A 25,338-nucleotide genomic window follows, 5' to 3' on the forward strand; every position below is an offset into this window, starting at 1 on the left:
ATGGGGTTATTAATCCAATCTATTGCTGGTTCAGAAACCGAATTGGGCTTATCGCCCTATACTAAATCTGAAAACTCTCAACAAGTTTATCCATGTACCCAAGTTTCCTATGGAAACTCCCCAGTCAATTATTTTGCCAATGGAGCCAGGGGATTAAATGGTTTCCCTGGACATTCATTATGCGTATCCGCACGTTCCTATTATACCATCCCACCAGCAATTTTTACGGTTTGCTGTCCTTCAGCAGCATTACCAATTTCAGGCTCTACCCATTGGCCTATCTACGGCTCCCTGGGTGTTTACCAAAATAATGGCAGTCATGACGGCCTATCTCAGGCATCATAATTCTGCCATATCTGGAAGACCTTCTGATATTGGCACATACTCCGGTTGTTTTACAAAGTCATCACTTTCTCCAACACAGCAGATGATACATCTGGGAGCATTGCTGGATTCTCTGGCACAAACAGTGTTTCTGCCAGAGTACAAGATTGTGGCACTGTCATTATGAATATGCAAGCGAAGGGTATCCATTCTGTTAGAAATGCAGGTCCTGGGATCAGTGGTATCCACCTTCAACATGGTGGGGTATGCTTAGTTCCATTCAAGGCCTCTGCAAAAGTTGATTCTCTGCAAGTGGAACAGACAGTATCATCTAATAAGGTCTCAGAGGATCATTCTTACTCCAGAGGTATGTCACTCTCTTCTGTGGTGGCTGAAAAAGGATCATCTGAACACAGGGCGCCCATTCTGGATTCCAAATTGGTTGCATCTCACCACAGACACCAGTCTTCGCGGATGCGGGCAGTGATTGGTCATCACAATTTATGGGAATATGGACAAATCAGGAAATTCATCTGCCAATAAACATTCAGGAACTGCGATCATTGTACAAGAAACTTATCATGGCACAGGACCTGCTGCAGGGCAGGCCGGTCCAGATCCAGTCTGACAAATGCAACTACAGTGGCCTACCTCAATCATCAGGGAGGCACAAGAAGTTACGCAGCCATGAAAGAAGTGACAAAGGTTCTGATTTGGGCAGAATGTCATCTCCCGGCCATCTCGCCAGTATTCATACCGGGAGTACTCAATTGGGAAGCAGACATCCTAAGTCGCCAGGACATACACACCAGAGAGTGGTCTCTCCATCCAGGAGTGTTTCAGCTTCTGGTAAACAAATGGGGTCTACCAGAGATAGATCTCATGGCGTCACGTCACAACCACAAGGTCCCTAGGTACAGGTCCAGAGACCCATCAGCAGCCTTCATGGATGCACTGGCAGTAAGATGGGACTTCAAGCTGGCGTATCTCTTTCCTCCAACTTCTCTCGTTGCAAGAGTTCTCAGGAAATTCAAGCAGGAAAGCGGAGCAGTAATACTGGGTTGGCCCAGACGTCATTGGTTCCCGGACATACAGAATCTGTCCGTAAACACTCCGTATCCTGTTCCTCTTTGGCAGGATCTGCTAACACAGGGTCCCTGCCGGCATCCGGACTTATCTCATCTGGCTTTGACGGTGGGCTCTTGAACCTTCCATCCTAAGAGCAAAAGGTTTTTCTAGTTCTGTAATTCAAACGATGCTTAGGGCACGGAAGCCTGCCTCTGCCCGCATCTATTACAGGGTTTGGCATTCTTTTGGTGCTGGATTGGAAACAAACAGATGGAGAAATTGATCACCAAGTTGTGAGTGAAGGATAAAACGTTCTCAGATAGTCATAACTATAGTATAACATTCTCGGATCATCAGTTGTGCGTCACCTTGAGAGCATGTGCCCCTTACAAGTGTACCCTCATACCCCCTTGGTAGCAGCCCTGCACATAACATATTAAAGGCTGAGTGGCAGGCGTGTACAGCACCCATTCACAACTTCTTTGCCATGCAGGGCAGTAGTGGACGGACATACTGTACCTCCCCAACTGCGCAGCGATTGGAACAATGCAGACCCATTCATGACAACACTGCTTACATAGAAGAGCATATTGGTACCCAGAGGTGCCAAGGAGGGGGGGGGACAGGTACTCTTCACCCTGGCCTAGGCCCGTTGGAGGGGCACTTTGAGGGCTCAGGTCATGCAGCCCCGTCTGCCCCTGCTCCAGGATGCGGCACTTCGGGCAGGAAGAGAGAAAAGACTAATGCTGCGTCAACCTCTCTCCCCCGATCACCCTTGACCCCCCCCCTTGGATCTACCACCAGATTATAGTCTGATATTTTCGCCTAAATTCGCATTGCACATTTATCAAAAATCCCCTGCAGGGACAGAGCTTGCGATAAAGCTCTGTCGCTGCGAATCCGCAGATTTCTCACTGTAGTTTTGCGCCAACCGGCTCACCATACAAATCCACCTGCGACAGCGACCGTTAAAAATAATGTTAATAAATAGAGCCAGCCCATAATAATAATATTAATAATGTAGAACAATGTAAAGCATTTGGTTTATTATGGATATTTTCACCGTAAGTATATAATCTGTCAAAATGATTAGTAAATTAAGCCATAACCAGTCCATTGTTGAGCACATGATGTAACTGCTCATCCGCCTGGTCATGAGACACTTATGAACTAAAGACAGTTAAACGTTAAATAGTTGAAGCCACGTGCAAAACCTTTTCTTTTTTTTTTTTTTCACGGATAAGCTGACGTGCTGCCCCCACGTTCATCTCTTCCTTCACAAAGAGACGTTAGTGCTTAGTTCCTATACATGAAACCTAGGAAACAATTCCTCTTCTGATGTGCTCAACATATGAATGGCATCTGTGTAACTTTACAGCATACTTCTAGGAAATCTATTGGATGCACATTCATTACTGTAGCTAAACACTATAGACCTGATTCAGACCCGCTCGCTAAGTCACGATCGATTTTCGCCCATCTGCGCATGTGTATAATTCGCAGTGCGCATGCGCAAGCCATTCATTGCGATCTGATTTTGGTTGCTCGTAAGCCACTATCAGGTCGCTGCTTTGAGTGACAGATTGCGCCGTTTATGGGTGGTAACAGGGGAAGGTGCTTGTGAACGGGAGAGTGGATGTGCAAACGCAGGCGTTTCAGGCCGCCAAAACGCCGTTAAAAGGGCGTGCATAATAAGCAAAGTAGCGTCATTGTACATGCCACCTGTGTGTATTTCAGCCAGCTCTGATCGCTGTGCTTGCGGAAGGCTAAGGCAACCCCAAGGGCTGCGAGCAGCTCCGATGGCTCACGATGGTCCCGATTTATCCTACATTTCCCGGAGATGACGTGTGTTGCGAGTGGCAAGGGGGCGTCTTTAGACACTTGCGAGCGCATTTTGCCGTAGCTCGCAAAAACATAGTGGGCGTCCTTACGTGACGCAGTGCGAGCACTTCATTTAAATATCCGGCCCCTTTTTGCCAGTGAGCGACTGCAACTTGTGAGCGGGTCTGAATCAGGTCCCATATTCAAATGTATTTTACCTTTAAAAGCCCTTTTAATGAACCATGACCGGGCAATATTTCATAGTTGTGTGGTGTGGTGCATATAAACTATATATATATTCTAAAATTGGTCCCTGATCTAAATTGGGCCATCATGTATGTTTGCATACCGCTTATCATGTGGCTGTGGCACGTGCACTGTGGCTTATCATGTGGCTGTGGCACGTGCACTGTGGCTTATCATGTGGCTGTGGCACGTGCACTGTGGCTTATCATGTGGCTGTGGCACGTGAACGTCAGGGGCAGTTTAAGAGAGGAGAGGGGCCCAGGTGCAGTCTCCGTGCGGGCCCCGTCCTCTCTGGCAGCGTAGTAGATTCTGAGTTGGTGCCAGGATCTACTGCGCAGGTCTCTGGGAAAATAACTATTCTAGGGGACAGCTCTACGGGGCATGAGCAAATCACCCGGAAAATGCTCAGCAATGTTGGGCCGCCGGCAGACGAAGGACTCCAGCGACTGCGGAGAGGTAAGTGTAACTATCTATAGGTGCAGGGCGTGGGCCAGGGTGTGCAACACACTGACGGGAGAGAAGAGGACTGGGAAGTGGGGTGGTAAATGTGATGGGTCGGGAGGGGACGTAGATGGGAGTGGGCAGGGACAGGGGAAGTTGCTGAGGGGGCTGGGCTGCTAAGGTGACCTGGCAGATGCTGGGTACATTTATTTAGTAGTATATATGTGTATATATTTTTTCACTTTTTAAAGAATTAGTGGGTGCACTCCCAATTCATTATTTTTTGGAACTACCCCATAAAAATTAGTCCACAACTATTTTTGCTAGATGGAAGGGTGCTTACTGACACTACACATTATAAAATGAAACATCCATTCTGCTACCTCTTTAGGGCTGCAATCTTTGAGCCTTATTTCTGTCTTACTTTAATGCCACGCCAGCACCCACCTGGACACACAAGGCAGAGCCGTAACTAGACTTTTTGGTGCCCTGTGCCAGAGAAAGCATTGGCGCGCCACCCTGTTATGGCCCTGACACGAGGCATGTTGGTGCAAAATGGTTAATTATATTCACATTCACTATTAACCACCCAGTCCTGCTACCATTAAAATGTAGTTCCAGAGCTCACAGCTTTAGGAAGTCTTTTGATACTATTTAGTTACTATAAACCAAACAATTCCTTTCATAAATGTAACATTATAAAGACCTGGCCTTTTTAACACTCGAAAAAAAAATTTAAATTTATTTTTTGTTTGAATAAAAAGCATAAAATGTGTAGTGATAATATCTAATGGTGCATACGATATCGTTACTGTTATCTTTTAAATCGTTCTTGGTCCCTACCAACTTACCGTCGACCAGTGATGCGCGGCCACGTAGTGATATCGTCCATCGGCCGTGCAAGCCAGTCAACTTGCTCGATTTCGAGCAAGTTACTATAGTGATTCACGATCGATATTGATCGCGGATCGCTATAGTCGACGGCAAGTTGGTGGTGTGCTGGATGATCGATATTGATCATCCAGCATACCAGGGAGGGTGCATAATGATCTGCTAGCGATATCGTATCGCTGGCAGATCGCTAAGTGTATATGGACCATTAGCCCAACAAGTACATCTCCCAACCGGGACAGTCCCTCTTTTCAACACTGTCCCACCCGCAGGCCGCAGTGTCCTGCGGGCTGGGAGGAGGTTGGGGTGTGCCATGAAGTCCTGACCCTGTCCTCCCCAATGTTGGGAGGTACAGTATGCAACAAGGCATACACTTTTCAAGAGCTGACAATCTACTGCAGAAAATGAGGGCATCGCTGAGTATACTGAAGCCAGGGATAGGCAACATCTGAGCATTGGAACCCTCCCATTACTGCATTTTTTAAAGCTTACTGTAGTATACAGTGTAATTATCTGGTGATCACCAAATGATATGGACTAAGAGGGCTCATCTTTTGTAAGTGTCTTCTGCATCAGTCGGTTTCAGGATTGGCGAGATCAGGCCCTTTATAGATGAGTCCTCATACACCTAGGGTGGGATGCATGATGCATCGTGTTTGGGATGTGATGCATCCCACCGCTCTTCGCGTGAATGCCGGCGTTACCAACGCCAGTATGCATGACAAACACCGCAAAGGACAGCTTTCTCGGTAAGAGCGGTCCTTTGCGGTGGAGGGGCTTCTGGGTCTATGACCCAGAAGCCCCTCAGGCGTCCTTCTGCGCATGCGCAGAAGGAGGAACACGCCTCGGTGGGTGCTGGGAGGGATCTGATTGGATCCCTCTCAACAGCACTCTCCCGATAGAAGCCTTTAGGAAGATGACGTTACACACCTCAACCAAGCCCCAGAATGCATCGCGCTCTGGGGCTTGGTGCATATGAGAAATGTGGTCATCCCGCATTTTCGGGGTTTGACCGCATTTCTCTCTTTGATGCATCCCGCCCCTAGAGTCTATACACCATAGGCGCGAGATGTCTGGCGTGACTGAGACCCCCTGAGTGGTGTAGAGCACAGTGCTATTCTTTACATGTTGCATCTTATTTGCATCACACACACAGCGAAACATCACTCACAGTGCGCTAGAGATGTTACAGATGAGGCACAATGGAATTTGGCACGAGAAAAAGCCGCGGCCTCTGAATCCTAGCACTTGGTACACAGAGTCGGACTCAGTCACACACACACATGTACTAACGTCACACATCAGATTGATCAGTGCAGTCCAGCAGCATAGTTTTGTTATTTACAGTTGTTTTATCTGTGCAAATAAGACGCACATTTCACAAGCAAGAGTCACTCGGGACCTGGCGCGCAAAGAGGGACTGTTTGGCGCGATATGCAGTTAATATACAGATGGAGGGGACACCTGTCAGAATTCCAGCTCCGGCATCATGACCACCGGAATCCCGAAGGTATGCAGCGGGGTTAGGAGAGGGTTAGTGTTAGGGTTGGGGGTTAAGCACTAGGGAGAGAGTTAGGGATAGGCACTAGAGGGGGAGGGTTAGGTTTAAGGTGTGGGGAGGGGGAGGTTAGGTTTAGGCACTGGGGAAGGAGGGTTAGGGTAGGTAGAGGGGGAGGGTTAGGACAGGGCCGTAACTACGGTAGTGCGACTGTATGGGTCTGTCAGTTTTCCTGTTTATTATCATTCTCATTTGTAGCTGCCTCTTCTTTTATCCCCAGCATCTCCTGGCCTCCCCTATCTCTTCCCTGGCCCTTTCTCATGAGGCCATGGCCCCTTTCAGATGCACTTGCATCCCTATTTAAAAAATGGGGGGGGCGGGGCGCCAATGCTCTCTCTGGCACACGGCACCAAAAAGTCTAGTTACAGCTCTGGGTTAGGATACCGACCAACAAAGTATCAGTATTTTTATTCTGTCGGGATGCGTGCATCAGCATTCTGACCGCCGGGTCCCGAACGCCGGCATCCCGTACCCAACCCATTTGGCGCAACTGAAGCCATAGTGACACATTTGTAAACTGTCCTCCTCAAGGAAGGTAGGTTTGAAATAGACAGAGATAAACCAATATGTAGCGAAGCCAAGCATCTAAGCCATACCTACTACTGACTGTACCTACCGTAATTTGGAGGAACAGTCAGGATTTGTGGTCATAAAAAGGGATGGGGCGTATATGAAAGTGGGTGGGGTTTTATGCAAAAGTGGAAGTTTATGGACGACATAGGCGTTGCGCTAATTTTGTGACAATTTAACGTCCAAGTGTTGATTTTCTTATACATGGAGATTTCTAATAACTTCAATTCAGAGTTTTAATTCCTCTGTAAGTTAAGCTGCAGACTAAAATATTGTTGAAAGAACAAATAACGAGCAAAAATGTAACCAGGCACCTGTCAAACTGGCGCTGGAGCACCTCAGTATGATATGGAGGTCATATAGCCAATTTAGTCATTCTGTATTCTCCGTTTGTTCTCTATGGGCAAAAACGAAGTATTTTATTTTAACTCCTTCAACTCTACATTGGTAGGTCAAGAACGATTCGGGAACATGACAAGGGTCTACTACCGAGAAGCTGTCGGAGCATTCATCGTCTTTGATGTGACAAGGCCAGCCACGTTTGAGGCTGTAACGAAATGGAAAGAGGATTTAGACTCAAAATTGACTCTCTCTAATGGCTTGCCAGTAGCAGCGGTACTTCTCGCCAACAAATGTGACCAAGGAAAAGACGGATTTAAAAACAACTGCACCAAAATGGACCAGTTCTGCAAGGAACATGGCTTTGTCGGTTGGTTTGAAACTTCAGCAAAGGTAGAGTTGCAGTGAATTCTGTTTTAAACAAGTAAAAAGAATACCTATTATGCATTTAAGGGTCGCTGATTTCACCGGCCTGATTTTGTCTGATAATGTGCTAAAAACGGTGGGGCTGATCCACACAAGTTGAAAACAAGTTCATGTAGCTGACGGATCTTGTGTCTTCTCACAAAGATGTCACTGGGAAGATGGCGATGTGGAGGAGGAGGAACCCACTTGACAGAGCAAGGTGAGTATGCTTTGGGTGCAGGGTGTGCGACCCAAAGGCCCATGTGATCCGCACACCCTGTACCCATTATAAATACGCTTATGTCCCCAACACTATCAACCCCACTGGCTCCCTAAATACATACAAAATAGAAAAATTGCATCATTTTGTGGGCAATCTAGACATACTATTTTAATACTTACTAATAATGATTTATGGCTGACTGTGTAGCCAGCTAGTCACCATGCTGACATGATGATGGGCCTATTTTTACGTGGAGGCCAGGAGCTGCAGTTCCATCCACCCACTTGTGAATCTGGCCCTAGGTGTACATATGTTGGCTAAGTTTAGTGACGGTGCGTAGAGGTGACTGTGAGCTAGGCTGATTTGTACATACACAGAGCTGTTTGATATCAGATGGATCTTTTGCGCCAAGTATATGGCTGGCGCAAGTGGGCGCTGATATTGATGGTGGCTTCTCAAGCAAGCATATGGATAGGGGCTGCAAGGTTATGGGGCAGAACTATGGGAAACAATGGAGGCGCCTGCCGCCAGGCTCCAGCTCTGAAGGGGCACCTCCTACATTGTCCACCACATATTCACCCCACTTAGGGATATAACTATGTACCCGGAGTGTACTGTCCCGGTCGCCCAATACATGACACCCCTTCCCGGCACCTGAGAAGCCACCATACACTAGTGGAGAGCTCCATGTCAGTCCATCAGCTGCTGCCTTTGTCTGTCTATAGCCTGTCTGCATGCGAATTGCTACATTACAGTGTTAGCGGCTGTGTCGGGGCGGGGGAAAGGCAGGGGGGAACTGAATTATAACTTGCCTCCGGGCGTCTGGGATGAACTTACACCACTGGCGAGGTTGTGTAGATGCGTACAACTCGCCATACTGTAGTTCCATGCATGCTATGCGGGTGCCATTGCAGCTGACTTGAATCCAGTTCTGAATTGGCTGCTGTCTTGCCTGCTTGCATAACATCATCCATTATAAAAGGGTGGCGAGAAATTTGTTGCAGTGTACAATGGCGTTCGGGGAAGGATCCATGCTATTGTGTGAAAGGCACGTTTAGCAATTAATATTCATGTCAATGAAAAATATTCTCTGTTGGTGCACTGTTCACCTTTTCGGCGAGTCTGGCCGCTGTTTTTAAGGGGCAATCATTCGAAAGACAAAACCGAACTTGTTTTGGCTTTTAAAGGATTGCCCCTCTAAAACACCAGGCAGACTCACCAGAAACTTGCCAGTGCCCACATCCCACAGGGTATTGCATTTACCCCTCCATCTTTATAGGATTAGAGGCAGACACCTGGAGTGATGCTGAAGGCTATTTTGGAGGTGCACTCTGGGCCTCATTTACAGGTAGGGGCAAATCCAGCTACAGTTAGCGATGGCCATGGACCATTGATGTTAAGCAACCATGATGATTTGCTACTGATGGTTGATGGATCAGCCATTGATAGTGTAGTGAAAGGTTATGTTTTTGCTGGCGCAAATAACAATTAGTAAAATTGTAACTGGTGTATCTCTTAGGAAGTATAATGAAATGGAAGGGGAGTGTATAGTATATAATAATGCTGTTTAATAGTATAAAATAATTTGTTGCTGGGCACAAATTATTTAATTCTTTAAAACCGTACAGTTTTTTTACATATGAAAAATTAAACATGAGAATTGAGAGATTTAAAATATATCACCTACGGATATCAGTGCGAAATTGTACATGGAAATAAACCATGATCATCACAAAGATAAATGTTCATCATATATGGTATGAAAAAAAGAGTTCACTTTTTTCCTTGTGCGCAGGGTAAAAGTTGTTTAAAAGTCTTGAAGTGGATAAAAAGATTTTGACAAATGAGAGGTTTTGTTTCCTGACGTTCCTATTTGAAGCAGGATGAAGTCTGTATAAATGCAGGTTTGCTAATGGTGTGAGCCTGCTAAGTATTTAAAAAAGATAGGTTGGCACTCTGGCTCTTACCTAGATGTTTTTCAGGCGGCCGCCTGGTTGTTATGTGTCTCCGGCGTCTGGATGGGGATTGGTGAAGCGCGGACAGATGTAGTAAGTGGCACGGTGGTCACGGTCTCCTTCTCCGAGTCGCGGCTGGTGCTTGTTTTCCCAGGCATCCCTGTAACTCGGTGTTCCTGGGGAGAGTGTGTAAGGCAGTAGGTGGATGCTGTTTGTTGTGTCCAACGCGTTTCATTCTCCAAAGTGGAGGTGATCTTCATCAGGGCAGTTTGATAGCTTGTCTACCGGTCTTTCTTTTATAGGAGTCCTTGTTTCCTTATTGGTCGTACCTGATGTCAATCATTTGCTTGGTTTTCATGTGGGCTCATTTATTCCTTCTGGTTAAAGTATCTGTCAGTTTGTACCGCAACATAGTTTCCAGTATTCATTTAATACAGTTGGATGTTACAATTTTAAGATGATACTAACTGGCAAGTGTGATGATATTTAAAGGTTGTTACTGTTTGACAATGCATTATAAATATGAAGTTGTTTATTGTTTTCATTTATTTAAAAAATTAACAACAGAAACTATAAAACAATCCCAGATTGCTTTAAAAGATAATTAATTGTTAATTATATCTAAGAGCTTCTTAGAAGGGGTCTGATATGTCAAAAAAAAACAATTTGTTGATTTTTTTAGGGGGAATGTCAAAGGAAGGAAAGAGGAAAATGTGTTATACTTGTAAATGATGATTTGAGGGGAAAGGTGTATATTGGTATAGTTCTAATTCTAGTATAAGTTAATAATAGTAGATATTTGTTAGGTAAGATGGTTCCGGTATTAGCTTATAATAAAGTAGTGAATTTGTTAGATAAAGTAATTGCGGTGTGAGTTGATGATAAAGTAGTGATTTGGAAAAAGAATATATTGTGAAAGGTGATTAATTGTGAGCACTGGGAGAACGTTTTTCTGTTAGTCTTAAGTGACTTGGGATGGCGAAATTATGGAAGGAGGGAATGGTAATTGTTGGATGTTCCTTAAAGTTGTATTTGGGGTGTTCTTTTTGTGTTTTCATTCTGTATTTTATTAATGTTGTATGTTGTAGAGATAATTCTTCTTTTTTGATTGTGGTTGGGATGGGATGGATTCTTGTCTTGTCTTTTTTCGGTTGTTTCTGTTTATGTTCTGTAATTCACAAAGGATTATATTCTGGTTTCTTCCTTGCTTTCTTATGTAGTTGCATCTTTCTTTTTATATTCCCAATGTGTCATTCTAACCTCTTGTATGGGCATACAATACCTGGTATTCTTACAGGTCTCCCTTAGTAATACTGACCAGGCCCTACCCTGTTTAGCTTCCAAGTTCGGAAGTGGTTGGGCGTTGTCAGGGAGGTATGATTGTATATTTTACAAACATTCGAGGTGATAGACCATTCATTTGGGAGTGTATAATTACTTCTCTTTAAAGAAGCTAGCCAGGTCAAGGTCTATGTTCAATCCTCTTGGTGCAAGTGTCTGAAGGTTATAAATCTATTTGTTTTCTTCACGTGAGATGATGTCCGTGTAGTTGCCTCCTGTCCAGGGAGTGTCAACTTTTTTATGGATATGAATTTTAGAATGTTAAGGTCTTTGTTGTGTATTTTGCTGAAATGGTCCGGTATACTGTGTGTTATGATTCCTTTTTCTATGTTTCTTTGATGTTCTCTTATTCTTATGTGTAGTTTTCTTGTTGTGCGGCCCACGTATTTTAGACCGCAGGGACATGTTAGGAGATAGATCACTCCTTTTGAATCACAGCTAAGTTTGTCTTTTATTGAGAATTCTTTTCTTGTTGATCCTGCAGTGAACTTGGTGATGGGTTTTGTTCCTTGTTTTTTGGTCGTTCGGCATGGTATGCATCTATTGCAGTAGAAAAAGCCTTTCTTATTTTCTTTTAACCATGTTTCATTTTGTTTTGTGTCTTCTTTTAAAAAACTTGATACCAGTTCATTTTTGATGTTAGGTGCCCTTCTGTACACCATTTTTGGATGTCCTCTTCTTTTTCTAGGATCAACCAGTTATTTCTAATTATCTTCTCCAGTTCTTTATGTTGACTGTTAAATTGGGTTATGAAAAGTACTTCATCTTTATTTTCCTCATTTGTTTTATGTGTTAAAAGGTCTCTTCTTTCCAGTCTTTTTGTGTTTTCCAATGCAGTGTCTACTATTTGTTTATTGTATTTTCTTTCTAGAAATTTTTCTTTTAAGATGCATGTTTGGTCTTTGAAATCTTTAATGTTAGAACAATTCCTTCTCAGGCGTTTAAATTGGCTGCCTGGTATTCCATCAATCCATTTCTTGTGATGGTTACTGCTAGCTGGAATAAAGTTGTTGCAGTGTACAGGTTTAGTGCATGTTTTTGTTGATATCTTTTCTTCCTCTATGAATATAGTGAGATCTAAAAAATTCACAGCAGTTTCACTGTGAGTGCCTGTAAATTCCAAATTAATTCTGTTGGAGTTAATGTGTTTTGAGAAGTCTTCTAGGTCTTCTTTCTTCCTTTCCATATGATGTCTATGTATCTTCTCCAAACTTTCATTTTATCTTGATGTGGTTTGTTGGTCCATATAAAGTCTTCCTCCCACTTTGCCATAAACAGGTTCACGTAACTAGGTGCAAATTTGGTCCCCATAGCTGTTCCGCGAACCTGTCTATAGTGGGAGTTGTTATACCAAAAAGCGTTGTGGGTGAGAATTAAATGTATACCCTCTATTATGAAGTTTATTTGTTCTTCTGGTAATTCTGATTGAGTTTCAAGTACCGTTTTGATTGCTTTACAGCCGTCTTGGTGGTCTATGCAGGTGTAGAGAGCTTTGACATCATATGTTGCCAAGATTAGGTTTGTACTCCAGTTAGTTTCCTCCACTACTTTTAGTACTTGAGTTGAATCTCTTAAGTAGCTTCACTGTGCGGAAACTAACGGTTGTAGTATATTGTTGATGTATTCGGATAAATATGTAGTAAGGGATCCTACCCCTGAGATTATGGGTCTGCCCGTGGGATTTTGTTGGTTTTTGTGGAGTTTGGGCAAGTAGTAAAATACTTGTGTTCTGGGGTTTGGTTATTGTAGGAATTCGTATTCTGTTCTGTTGAGGATTTTCTTTCTGTGTCCTTTTTTAATTAGGATGTCATATTCTTCCTGATCATTCACTTTTGGGTCTGTAGGGAGTATTATGTATGTTTCTTCATCTTCCAATATTTTCTTAGCTTCTTTATCATACGTTTCTCTATCCAAGATAATGATGCGGCCTCCCTTATCAGCAGGTTTGATAACTATTCCTTTGTGGTCTCTCAGTTGTTTAAGTCCTTCTTTTTCTTTTTTTGTTAAGTTCCATTTTGATTTGTGATGTTTTGTGGTTTTCACATTCTTAAGGTCTAGGTTTCTCAGGTCTTTCTCTACTGACTTCTGGAAGGCTTCGATGAAGAGTCCCTTTGTGTGTTTCGGAAAGAATGTGGATTTTGTTTTTAACGAAGTGTGTTTGAAGTTGTCTTTTAAAGCTTCTGGGCTTTTTATAACCTTTTGATTTCTTTTGAAGAATTTTTTGAGGGTTAATTTCCTTATACATTTTTGTAGATCAATATACACTTGGAGCTTGTTCATATTGTTAGATGGTGCGAATTTTAGACCTTTCTTAAGAACGCTGATTTGTGGTTTTGTTAATGTGTATTTACTAAGGTTAAAGAACCCTTCTAATTTTTCATTTTCTTTCGCTGATTTGTTTTTCTTCTTGTTCCTGTGCGTTCCACCTTTTGTTCTTCTTCTGATTGTTCTGTGGGCCTGATTCAGAGCCGCTCGTAAGCGGCCGCTCGTTCGTTCCGAGCGATGTTCGCACATCTGCGCATGCGTATGGGTTGTAATACGCATGTGCGAACCAGTCAGTGCGGTCGGAATTCGTGTGCTCGCAAAATAGCGAATGCCTGCTAATTTGAGTGACAGAGTGAGGCGTTTGTGGGTGGTAACAGGGGAAGGTGCTTGAAAACGGGGAGTGGAGATCCGAACGCAGGCGTGCCAAACGGTCAAAACGGGCGTTTTAAGGGTGTGCATAATTAACAAAGCAGCGTCATCGACCACGTCACTTGGTTGTCTTTTAGCCTGAACTGCTCACATGATTGCGGTAGGAAAATGCTACCACAAGAATTGCGAGCAGTTCATACACCTTTCACTCGTTCAGACATAGAGGCGTCAACAGACCGCAAAGAGCGAGCGCTCAATTTAAATAGCCAGCCCCTTTTTCTGAACGAGCGTCCGCGAATAGCGTCCGGCTCTGAATCAGGCCCAGTGTCCGTTAGATCTAGTTTTCTTTTTTGTAGACTGTCTTGTTGTTTGTCCGGAGCTAGTTCCCCCTCTAGGAGTTCTAAAAAAATATTCAGGTTATCTTCCGGATTGTTCTCATTTTGAACTTTGTGTTGTTGTTTTATTATCTCTATAAGTTGTTTGGTTTTCAATGCATCTTGTTCTTGTGCTGCTTCCATCTCTTTTCTGAAATTTTCTCTTACTTTTTCTGTGTTTACCCCATAATTGTTTTGGTTGTGTCCATAAACAAATTGTGTTCTGTTATATGGTTGACAAATTCTTCCTTTTGCTGGTTATCTGGGTTGTGTTTTTATAAGTGGTGATTTTTGGTTCTGTATATTATCATTTGTATAATGGTTCTTGTAGTGTTCCCTGTTATTCCATTTGTTTCCATATACATAGTTGCCAGCAAAAACATAACCTTTCATTATTAAATCCTGTGACTTTGGAAATAGACACAACCCCTTGCAAGCAGCAATAAGAATTAATTAGTCCTTACAAACAGAAACCACCCAAAGGAGAGCGCAGTTAAAAATCCTGTTTCCTAAAAACCATTGATAGTGTAGGTCTGATGGTTATCCACTGTCATGCAATTCTTTTGTGGGAGGGAGGGTGGCATTATGGGGCAGAACTTGCACTATTTTGCCCTGCCCCTTCCCTGATTGACCCACTGCAAACCCAAGACCCACAGTGGGGATAACTAAAAAATAATAATTTGTTCTCCATTGATGGTTTCTTGTAGAGATGAACTGTTCAGATTTTAGGAAATCCTAACCCGTCCGAACTTAGGGGATCTGAGCTGATCCGAGTCCTGGCTCAGATTTTCCTGTCAGGCCCGGATCCGGATCCAGAAATGAGATCTCAGGGTCGGACCTCTGTGTTTTGGTCGGAAAGCTGGCTGCTCGTATCCAATCAGCGGCCTCTACCATGGTAACAGGCCACTGGTTGGCTGAGAATGGCTGTCTCTCAGCCAACCAGCGGCCTGTTACCATGGTAGCAGCCACTGATTGGATCTGGCAGACAGAAGCTCAATGCTGTCTCTGCCCCTAACCCACTGGCCCCAACATCCATGCTGGGCTGCACCCCAGGGGAGAAGGAAGCGAGCACCGGCCAGGATATGCATCCGCCCCGAGTAGAACCTGCAAATGCCTGAGGTGAGAGAGCAGGGGGGCGAGCTGACAGGAGATGCAGAGGATCCTGGCATTATGGGGTTCTGTCTCCCCCACCCTGAGCTCCCCTCCCCCATTCTGTTCCCCCTTAGCTTCCCCCCTTACCCTGTGTCGCCCTGAGCTCCCCTTCCCGTCCTGTGCCCTTTGAGCATCCCCCCATAAACCTGTGCTGACCTGAGTGTCACCCCCTTACTCTGTGCCCCCTTGATCATCTGCCCCAACCCTGTGACCCTTGAGCACCCCCTCAGCCCTGTGTCCCCTGACTTTCCTCCTCCACCCTGAACTCCCACTCCCCCCAACCTTGATCCCCCTGAGTGCCCGCTTCCCCCTATAGTGCCCCTGGTGTCAGAGATCCCCTGCTGTGACCATCTGATTGCTATGTGCTGTGATGACTACTCTATAACCCTGTGTGTGTGAGGTGGTGAAGTGTGAGGAAGGGAAGGAGGAATGATGATGAGCAATGAGGAGGAGGAGGGGATCTACAATGGTATAATGTGTATAAGGGGCTCATCTGTGGCGTAATGTGTATAAGACATTCTAAAGTAGTGTAACATGTATAAGGTGTACTACTGTGTGGCTTTAACATGTATAAGGGGCTCTTCTGTGGCGTAATGTGTATAAGCGGCTCTACTGTGGTGTAATATGACTAACGGACTCTCTTGTGCGGCGTAATGTGTAAAGTGCCGTGTATTTGTGCCGCTGCTCTGTCACTTAGTCGCTGCAGCCTTTGGCCAAATTGGTTAAAAGTTAAAAACAATATTGTAATCTGTGAGGTGGTCAAAATGGACTGGAAATGAATGTTGTTGAGGTTAATTATACTCTAAGAACTAAAAAAGGCCTAAATTTAGTTGTTTTTTAGCTCTTTTTGTCAATTTTTAAAAAAAAAAATACAAAACCAAAACCAGTCACTGCACTTTGGCAAAACCAAAATCAAACCCGAATGATAAATTAAAACCAAAACCAGCAAAAATGGTACGGCGCACGTCTCTAGTTTCCTGTTATTTATTTAAAGCACTGATGACACCATGGATGGAGACCATCTGTTGGTCATCCCTAGCTACAGGTACCTGGATAAATCTGGAAATGCTTCTTCTGTTGGAGTGCAACATTTGAATGTCAAACTTTTCCCATTAAGGCCCGTATTCAATTTGAGCTGAGCTGCGTTAACTTAACACGGCCTGGACTTAACGCCGACTTCGCCTGTTTTCCAGGCGTTAAAGTATCACACGCGTGCCCGCGTATCCCCGTATTCAATTTGAAAGTAGGTGAAAACGGAACCCGGCGATACTTGGATCGGTGGTGAAAAAACGGGAATTTTCGGGAAATAATCCTAGGACCCCCCCTAAAGATGTCCAGACATGGGGGATCACTATGGGTACCCCCGTTTTTGCTTGCAAAAGAAAGTCGGGTTTTTAAATAGCCGCGGCAGGTGTTTTTTTTTCCAACTTTAAAGAAGTGATGCAGAAGAGCATTTAGCTTATTTTTTTCGTTTTTAAAAATGTTCCCATCAAATTTGGGATACATGAAAATGGGTGCTAGCATGTTTTTTAGGCCCAGCGGCTATTTGAAACCCCGACTTCCTTCAGGAGTTAAAAATGGGGGTACCCATAGTGATCCCCCATGTCTACAAATCTTTAGGGGGGTCCCTAGAATATTTCCCGAAAATTCCCATTGTGTTGAACCTGTAAAAAAAGTAAAAATTTACAAAAAAGGTCCCCCCCCAAAAGCCAAACCAGCCCCAGGCTTGCCAGCCAGTGGTGGTTTCTAAAAATATGGGGAATAAAAAGTGTAGGGTTCCACCGTATTTTAGAAACCAACACCAGGCTGCAGGGACTAGTGCTGGTTTTAAATATAGGGGGCATAAAAGACGTGGGGTACCCCCTATATTTAAGACCAGCACCAGACCAACCGACCGGGGTGTAATGCCACAGCCCGTAGACCCAATCACCGGGGCTCTAGGTCCAAAGCATTAGCACCCCAAGTCGGTCAGCGCAAGCCGGTGATCTCGGGGGGTGTCGGGAACCCACCAAAAAAGGGTCCCCCCTCTCCCGGGCACCACAGGCTTACGCTGAAGCCGGGGCTCCTCCCCATACCCTTGGCTTGGTGGGTATGGGGGTAATGGGGGGGGGCAAATAATGTAAGACTACTGTACTTTACAGTGGAACTACAAGTGCCAGCATGCCTGCCATTTTGCACTTGTGGAACTACAAGTGCCAGCAGACATGCGGTACTTGTAACTTCACTGTAAAATAAATAGTTAAAAAAAAAAAAAAACACACACCATGTCCAGTATAACTTTATTACACACACTTACCCACTCACACATACTTACCTATTCCAGATGTATCTGTCTTCTTCTCCAGTAGAATATCCTTAAAACATGGCCCTGCAAGGAAGATTTCATACTCACCTATATCCTTGCGCTGGTCTCTGCAGCATCCCCGGGACTTGGCAAAACAAAAAAACGCGTTTACCCGAACTATGCAACAGCTATCAGTATGTGTGTTGCCACACATACTGATAGCTCCCGAATGCCAGCTGACGGAACATGCACGGAGCTGGCACGTCCCGTGAGCCAATCAGCGGCCGCGCTTACTGTAGAGTGGCCGCTGATTGGCTCCGGCTACTGACAGTTCCCACGTATACTATGTATAAAGAATAAACACTGTATATGTATGTATGTGTGTATATTATGTATGTATATATTATGTATATGTATGTATGTGTATATTATGTATATGTATGTGTATATTATGTATGTGTATTATGTATGTGTATATTATGTATATGTATGTGTATATTATGTATATGTATGTGTGTATATATTATGTATGTGTATATTATGTATGTGTATATATTATGTATTTGTATGTATGTGTATATTGGGTGTGGTATAAGAGATAGACAAAAATTAGTTAGACAGTCAATAGATCGACCGGTACAAAAGGTCGACAGGTACAAAAGGTCGACACACTAAAGGTCGACATGTAAGAAGGTCGACAGATACAAATGGTCCACAGGGTCAAAAGATCGACACGAAAATGGTCGACACATTTTTTTAAATTATTTTTTTTGCGTAAATACCATTCAGCCCCTTGCGGTCTCGCTTCGCTTGCCACGCTGCGGGCACGGTGGCTCGCTTCGCTCGCCACATGGATTTATTCCCCCTCCATGCCCACTTGGATGGTAGGGAATGACGTTGGATGGTAGGGAATGATGTTGGACACTGGCTCATCTTGAGTGCCTAACCCTAAAAAAAAAAAAATTGTGTCGATCATTTTTGTGTCGACCATTTTCATGTAGACCTTTTGACCCTGTCGACCATTTGTACCTGTCGACCTTCTTACATGTCGACCTTTAGTGTGTCGACCTTTTGTACCTGTCGACCTTTTGTACCTGTCGATCTATTGACTATCTAACAACTGGGGTCGGTCTAGACATTGTCTAACTAATTACTGTCTATCTACAGTTCGGCATCCATGTATATTATGTATGTGCATGTATATTATGTATATGTATGTGTGTATATTATGTATGTGTATATTATGTATGTGTATATTATGTATATGTATGTGTGTATATTATGTATGTGTATATTATGTATATGTATGTGTATATTATGTATATGTATGTGTATATTATGTATATGTATGTGTGTATATTATGTATGTGTATATTATGTATGTGTATATTATGTATATGTATGTGTGTATATTATGTATGTGTATATTATGTATATGTATGTGTGTATATTATGTATGTGTATATTATGTATGTGTATATTATGTATATGTATGTGTGTATATTATGTATGTGTATATTATGTATGTGTATATTATGTATATGTATGTGTGTATATTATGTATGTGTATATTATGTATGTGTATATTATGTATATGTATGTGTATATTATGTATGTGTATATTATGTATGTGTATATTATGTATATGTATGTGTGTATATTATGTATGTGTATATTATGTATATGTATGTGTGTATATTATGTATGTGTATATTATGTATGTGCATGTATATTATGTATATGTATGTGTGTATATTATGTATGTGTATATTATGTATGTGTATATTATGTATATGTATATTATGTATGTGTATATTATGTATGTGTATATTATGTATGTGTATATTATGTATGTGTATATTATGTATATGTATGTGTGTATATTATGTATGTGTATATTATGTATGTGTATATTATGTATATGTATGTGTGTATATTATGTATGTGTATATTATGTATGTGTATATTATGTATATGTAATGCATGACAAATACAAGAAGCAAAGGAACATTTATTAATAAAAAATATGATTGAGAAACATGTGACAGCACTCTCCATATATCATGTAATGTTTGCAGTTAGGTTTCCTGGGATCAATGTATCTTTGAAAACATTTCTCATTCTGACTGGTTTATTACAGAATTTAATAAAATTGTGTTCTTTCAATGTTAAGCAGTATTTTAGATCATGTTAACGCTGCACAGGGCTGAATTAATATGTTTACTTCGGCTCCAAGCTGCCTCCTCTGTAGCAATTTGCTAAAATTAACTTTTCCCACCAGAATGAAATGGGATAGAGAAGTTCCATCATGTTCAATAAGTCTTTTCCCAGAAACAATTGATGTAGTTGCTGGTACTGTAGCAGCAGACCTAGAATTGTGTCCACAGGGTTTCCTATCAGTAAGCTTATTATTTTAACCGTAGGCTTTTCAGCTTTTGACATTTTCTACCAGCAACTGACTCGTTCCTACGTATAGAATAGTACAAAATAAAAGACATTTATGTTTTCTATTTTTCCATGTAAAGATTTAAAATAACAGTAAATTTGACTAATAAATAAATATGTAATATGAAAGAAAAGTAAACTCCCTGTTTTGTGGTTCCAGTGTGCCCTTGATTTTCTAAGACAGCCTGGTTTTGCCACTGGAAAGTTCCTTAACCAATGCATATCTCAATGGTTACTAAAAATCTTAGGAACCCTCTCCTCTTACTGCAGAGGTGGGGAACCTCAGGCCCGGGGTGGTATAAGGCCCGCAGAATCATTTGGTCTGGCCCTCAGAGCTTTTTTCTGCTTCCCTCATCTGGCTAGCAGGGTGCCTAGATTGGCACCCTGCAGCCAGAATCTATTCAGTAGTGCCGCCAGGAGCGTCCCTAGGACCCTTTTGACAGAACAGCACTGCTCTAACAGCTACCCGAAGCATCCTCAGGATGTTCCGCGCATTGCTGTAATCACTGGCGATTGTGGTCCCACCCCCTTGAGACATCACACGGAGGGGGCGTGGCCTGCATCAGGCCCACAAATAATGTTATATATATCAAAATGGCCCTTCGCAGAAAAAATGTTCCCCACCTCTGTCTTACTGCAATAGCTTTGCTTAAAAGCCTAATGGGGTTTATTCTCAATCAGACAGGTCTCTTTTCACTGACACAAATAACCAGTTTTAGCATATAGCACATATCTAATCTACATCTTTTTGCGTATCTTCATCTAATTCTCAGTCAGACCGGTCTTAGCTGGATCTGTCTTTACGTGAAATGTGAGTTTTGGGTCGGGAACTGTGCAGTACAATGCGATCACACGGAACAGCTATGGGGGAGATTTATCAAACCGCGGAGAGAGAGAAATCACCAACCAATCAGCTCATCTTTCAAACACAGGGCAGAATGTACTACGCATCGCATTTTCTATACCCTACACTACATTACTGACCCCTCTATACCCTACACTACACTACATCAATGACCCCTCTATACCCTACCTTACACTACATTACTGACCCCTCTATACCCTACACTGCATCACTGACCCTTCTATACCCTACCTTACACTACATCACTGACCTCTCTATACCCTACACTACATCACTGACCCTTCTATACCCTACACTGCTTTACTGGCCCCTCTATACCCTACACTACATCACTGACCCCTCTATACCCTACACTACATCACTGACCCCTCTATACCCTACACTGCATTACTGACCCCTCTATACCCTACACTACATCACTGACCTCTACCATACCCTACACTACATCACTGACCCCTCTATTCCCTACACTATATTACTGACCCCTCTATACCCTACACTACATTACTGACCCCTCTATACCCTACACTACATTACTGACCCCTCTAAACCCTACACTACATCACTGACTTCTCTATACCCTACCCTACACTGCATCACTGACCCTTCTATACCCTACACTGCATTACTGACCCCTCTATTCCCTACACTACATTACTCACCCCTCTATACCCTACACTACATTACTGACCCCTCTATACCCTACACTACATCACTGACCCCTCTATACCCTACACTACATTACTGACCCCTCTATACCCTACACTACATCACTGACTTCTCTATACACTACCCTACACTGCATCACTGACCCTTCTATACCCTACACTGCATTACTGACCCCTCTATACCCTACACTACATCACTGACCCCTCTATACCCTACACGGCATTACTGACCCCTCTATACCCTACACTTCATCACTGACCCCTCTATACCTTACACTGCATTACTGACCCCTCTATACCCTACACTACATCACTGACCCCTCTATACCTTACACTGCATTAATGACCCCTCTATACTCTTCACTGCATTACTGACCCCTCTATACCCTACACTACATCACTGACCCCTCTATACCCCACACTACATCACTGACCTCTCTATACCCCACACTGCATTACTGACCCCTCTATACCCTACACTACAATACTGACCCCTCTATACCCTACACTACATCACTGACCCCTCTATACCCGTCACAACATCACTGACCCCTCTATACCCTACACTACATTACTGACCCCTCTATACTGTACACTACATTACAGAGCCGTCTATATCCTACACTGCATTACTGACCCTTCTATACCCTACACTACATTACTGACCCCTCTATACCCTACACTACATCACTGACCCCTCTATACCCTACACTGCATCACTGACCCCTCTATACCCTACACTGCATCACTTACCCCTCTATAACCTACACTACATTACTGACCCCTCTATATCATACACTACATCACTGACCCTTCTATACCCTACACTGCTTTACTGACCCCTCTATACCCTACACTACATCTCTGACCCCTCTATACCCTACACTACATTACTGACCCCTCTATATCCTACACTACATCACTGACCTCTCTATACCCTAAACTACATCACTGACCCCTCTATACCCTACACTGCATTACTGACCCCTCTATACCCTAAACTATATTACTGACCCCTCTATACCCTACACTACTTTACTGACCCCACTATGCCCTACACTACATCACTGACTTCTCTATACCCTACCCTACACTGCATCACTGACCCTTCTATACCCTACACTGCATGACTGACCCCTCTATACCCTACACTACATCACTGACCCCTCTATACCCTACACTGCATTACTGACCCCTGTATACCCTCCACTACATCACTGACCCCTCTATACCCTACACTGCATTACTGACCCCTCTATACCCTACACTACATTACTGACCCCTCTATACCCTACACTACATCACTGACCCCTCTATACCCTACACTGCATCACTGACCCCTCTATACCCTACACTGCATCACTTACCCCTCTATAACCTACACTACATTACTGACCCCTCTATATCCTACACTACATCACTGACCCTTCTATACCCTACACTGCTTTACTGACCCCTCTATACCCTACACTACATCTCTGACCCCTCTATACCCTACACTACATTACTGACCCCTCTATATCCTACACTACATCACTGACCTCTCTATACCCTAAACTACATCACTGACCCCTCTATACCCTACACTGCATTACTGACCCCTCTATACCCTACACTATATTACTGACCCCTCTATACCCTACACTACATTACTGACCCCACTATGCCCTACACTACATCACTGACTTCTCTATACACTACCCTACACTGCATCACTGACCCTTCTATACCCTACACTGCATGACTGACCCCTCTATACCCTACACTACATCACTGACCCCTCTATACCCTACACTGCATTACTGACCCCTGTATACCCTCCACTACATCACTGACCCCTCTATACCCTACACTGCATTACTGACCCCTCTATACCCTACACTACATCACTGACCCCTCTATACCTTACACTGCATTACTGACCCCTCTATACTCTTCACTGCATTACTGACCCCTCTATACCCTACACTACATCACTGACCCCTCTATACCCTACACTACATCACTGACCCCTCCATACCCTACACTACATCACTAACCCCTCTATACCTCACACTACATCACTAACCTCTCTATACCCCACACTGTATTACTGACCCCTCTATACCCTACACTACAATACTGACCCCTCTATACCCTACACTACATCACTGACCCCTCTATACCCGTCACAACATCACTGACCCCTCTATACCCTACACTACATTACTGACCCTTCTATACTGTACACTACATTACAGAGCCGTCTATATCCTACACTGCATTACTGACCCGTCTATACCCTACACTACATTACTGACCCCTCTATACCCTACACTACATCACTGACCCCTCTATACCCTACACTGCATCACTGACCCCTCAATACCCTACACTGCATCACTTACCCCTCTATACCCTACACTACATTACTGACCCCTCTATACCCTACACTACATCACTGACCCCTCTATACTGTACACTACATTACAGAGCCGTCTATATCCTGCACTGCATTACTGACCCCTCTATACCCTACACTACATCACTGACCCCTCTATACCCTACACTGCATCACTGACCCCTCTATACCCTAAACTACATCACTGACCCCTCTATACCCTACACTGCATTACTGACCCCTCTATACCCTACGCTACAATACTGACCCCTCTATAACCTACACTACATCACTGACCCCTCTATACCCGTCACAACATCACTGACCCCTCTATACCCTACACTACATCACTGACCCCTCTATACTGTACACTACATTACAGAGCCGTCTATATCCTGCACTGCATCACTGACCCCTCTATACCCTACACTGCATCACTGACCCCTCTATACCCTACACTGCATCACTGACCCCTCTATACCCTAAACTACATCACTGACCCCTCTATACCCTACACTGCATTACTGACCCCTCTATACCCTACGCTACAATACTGACCCCTCTATAACCTACACTACATCACTGACCCCTCTATACCCGTCACAACATCACTGACCCCTCTATACCCTACACTACAATACTGAGCCCTCTATACTGTACACTACCTTACTGAGCCCTCTATACCCTACACTGCATTACTGACCCCTCTATACCCTGCACTACATTACTGACCCCTCTATACCCTACACTGCATGACTGACCCCTCCATACCCTACACTGCATGACTGACCCCTCTATACCCTACACTGCATTACTGACCCCTCTATACCCAACACTACAATACTGACCCCTCTATACCCTACACTACATCACTGACCCCTCTATACCCGTCACAACGTCACTGACCGCTCTATACCCTACACTACATTACTGACCCCTCTATACTGCACACTACATTACTGACCCCTCTATGCCCTACACTGCATTACTGACCCCTCTATACTGTACACTACATTACTGACCCCTCTATACCGTACACAACATTACTGAACCCTCTATACCCTACACTGCATTACTGACCCCTCTATACCCTACACTACATCACTGACCCCTCTATACCCAACACTGCATCACTGACCCCTCTATACCCTACACTGCATCACTGGCCCCTCTATACCCTACACTGCAACACTGACGCCTCTATACCCTACACTACATCACTGACCCCTCTATACCCTACACTGCATTACTGACCCCTTTATGCCCTACACTACATTACTGACCCCTCTATACCCTACACTATATTACTGACCCCTCTATACCCTACACTACATCACTGACCCCTCTATACCCT

At 43.7% G+C, this 25,338-nt stretch overlaps 1 protein-coding gene and 1 pseudogene across 1 annotated transcript in view; one reads left to right on the plus strand and one right to left on the minus strand.

Annotated features, from left to right (window-relative positions):
- RAB38 (RAB38, member RAS oncogene family) overlaps positions 1-25,338 on the plus strand; it is a 75,260-nt gene that overhangs the window by 22,420 nt on the left and 27,502 nt on the right. Inside the window, exon 2 of the mRNA XM_088449033.1 lies at positions 7,371-7,651. Within this exon, the coding sequence (XP_088305159.1) occupies positions 7,371-7,651 (281 nt within the window). The remainder of the gene's footprint in view (positions 1-7,370; positions 7,652-25,338) is intronic.
- LOC148503035 (5S ribosomal RNA) lies at positions 11,112-11,229 on the minus strand (annotated as a pseudogene).

This window comes from Taudactylus pleione, unplaced genomic scaffold (genome assembly GCF_031769625.1).
Source record: "Taudactylus pleione unplaced genomic scaffold, aTauple2 ptg000478l, whole genome shotgun sequence".
NCBI lineage: Eukaryota > Metazoa > Chordata > Amphibia > Anura > Myobatrachidae > Taudactylus > Taudactylus pleione.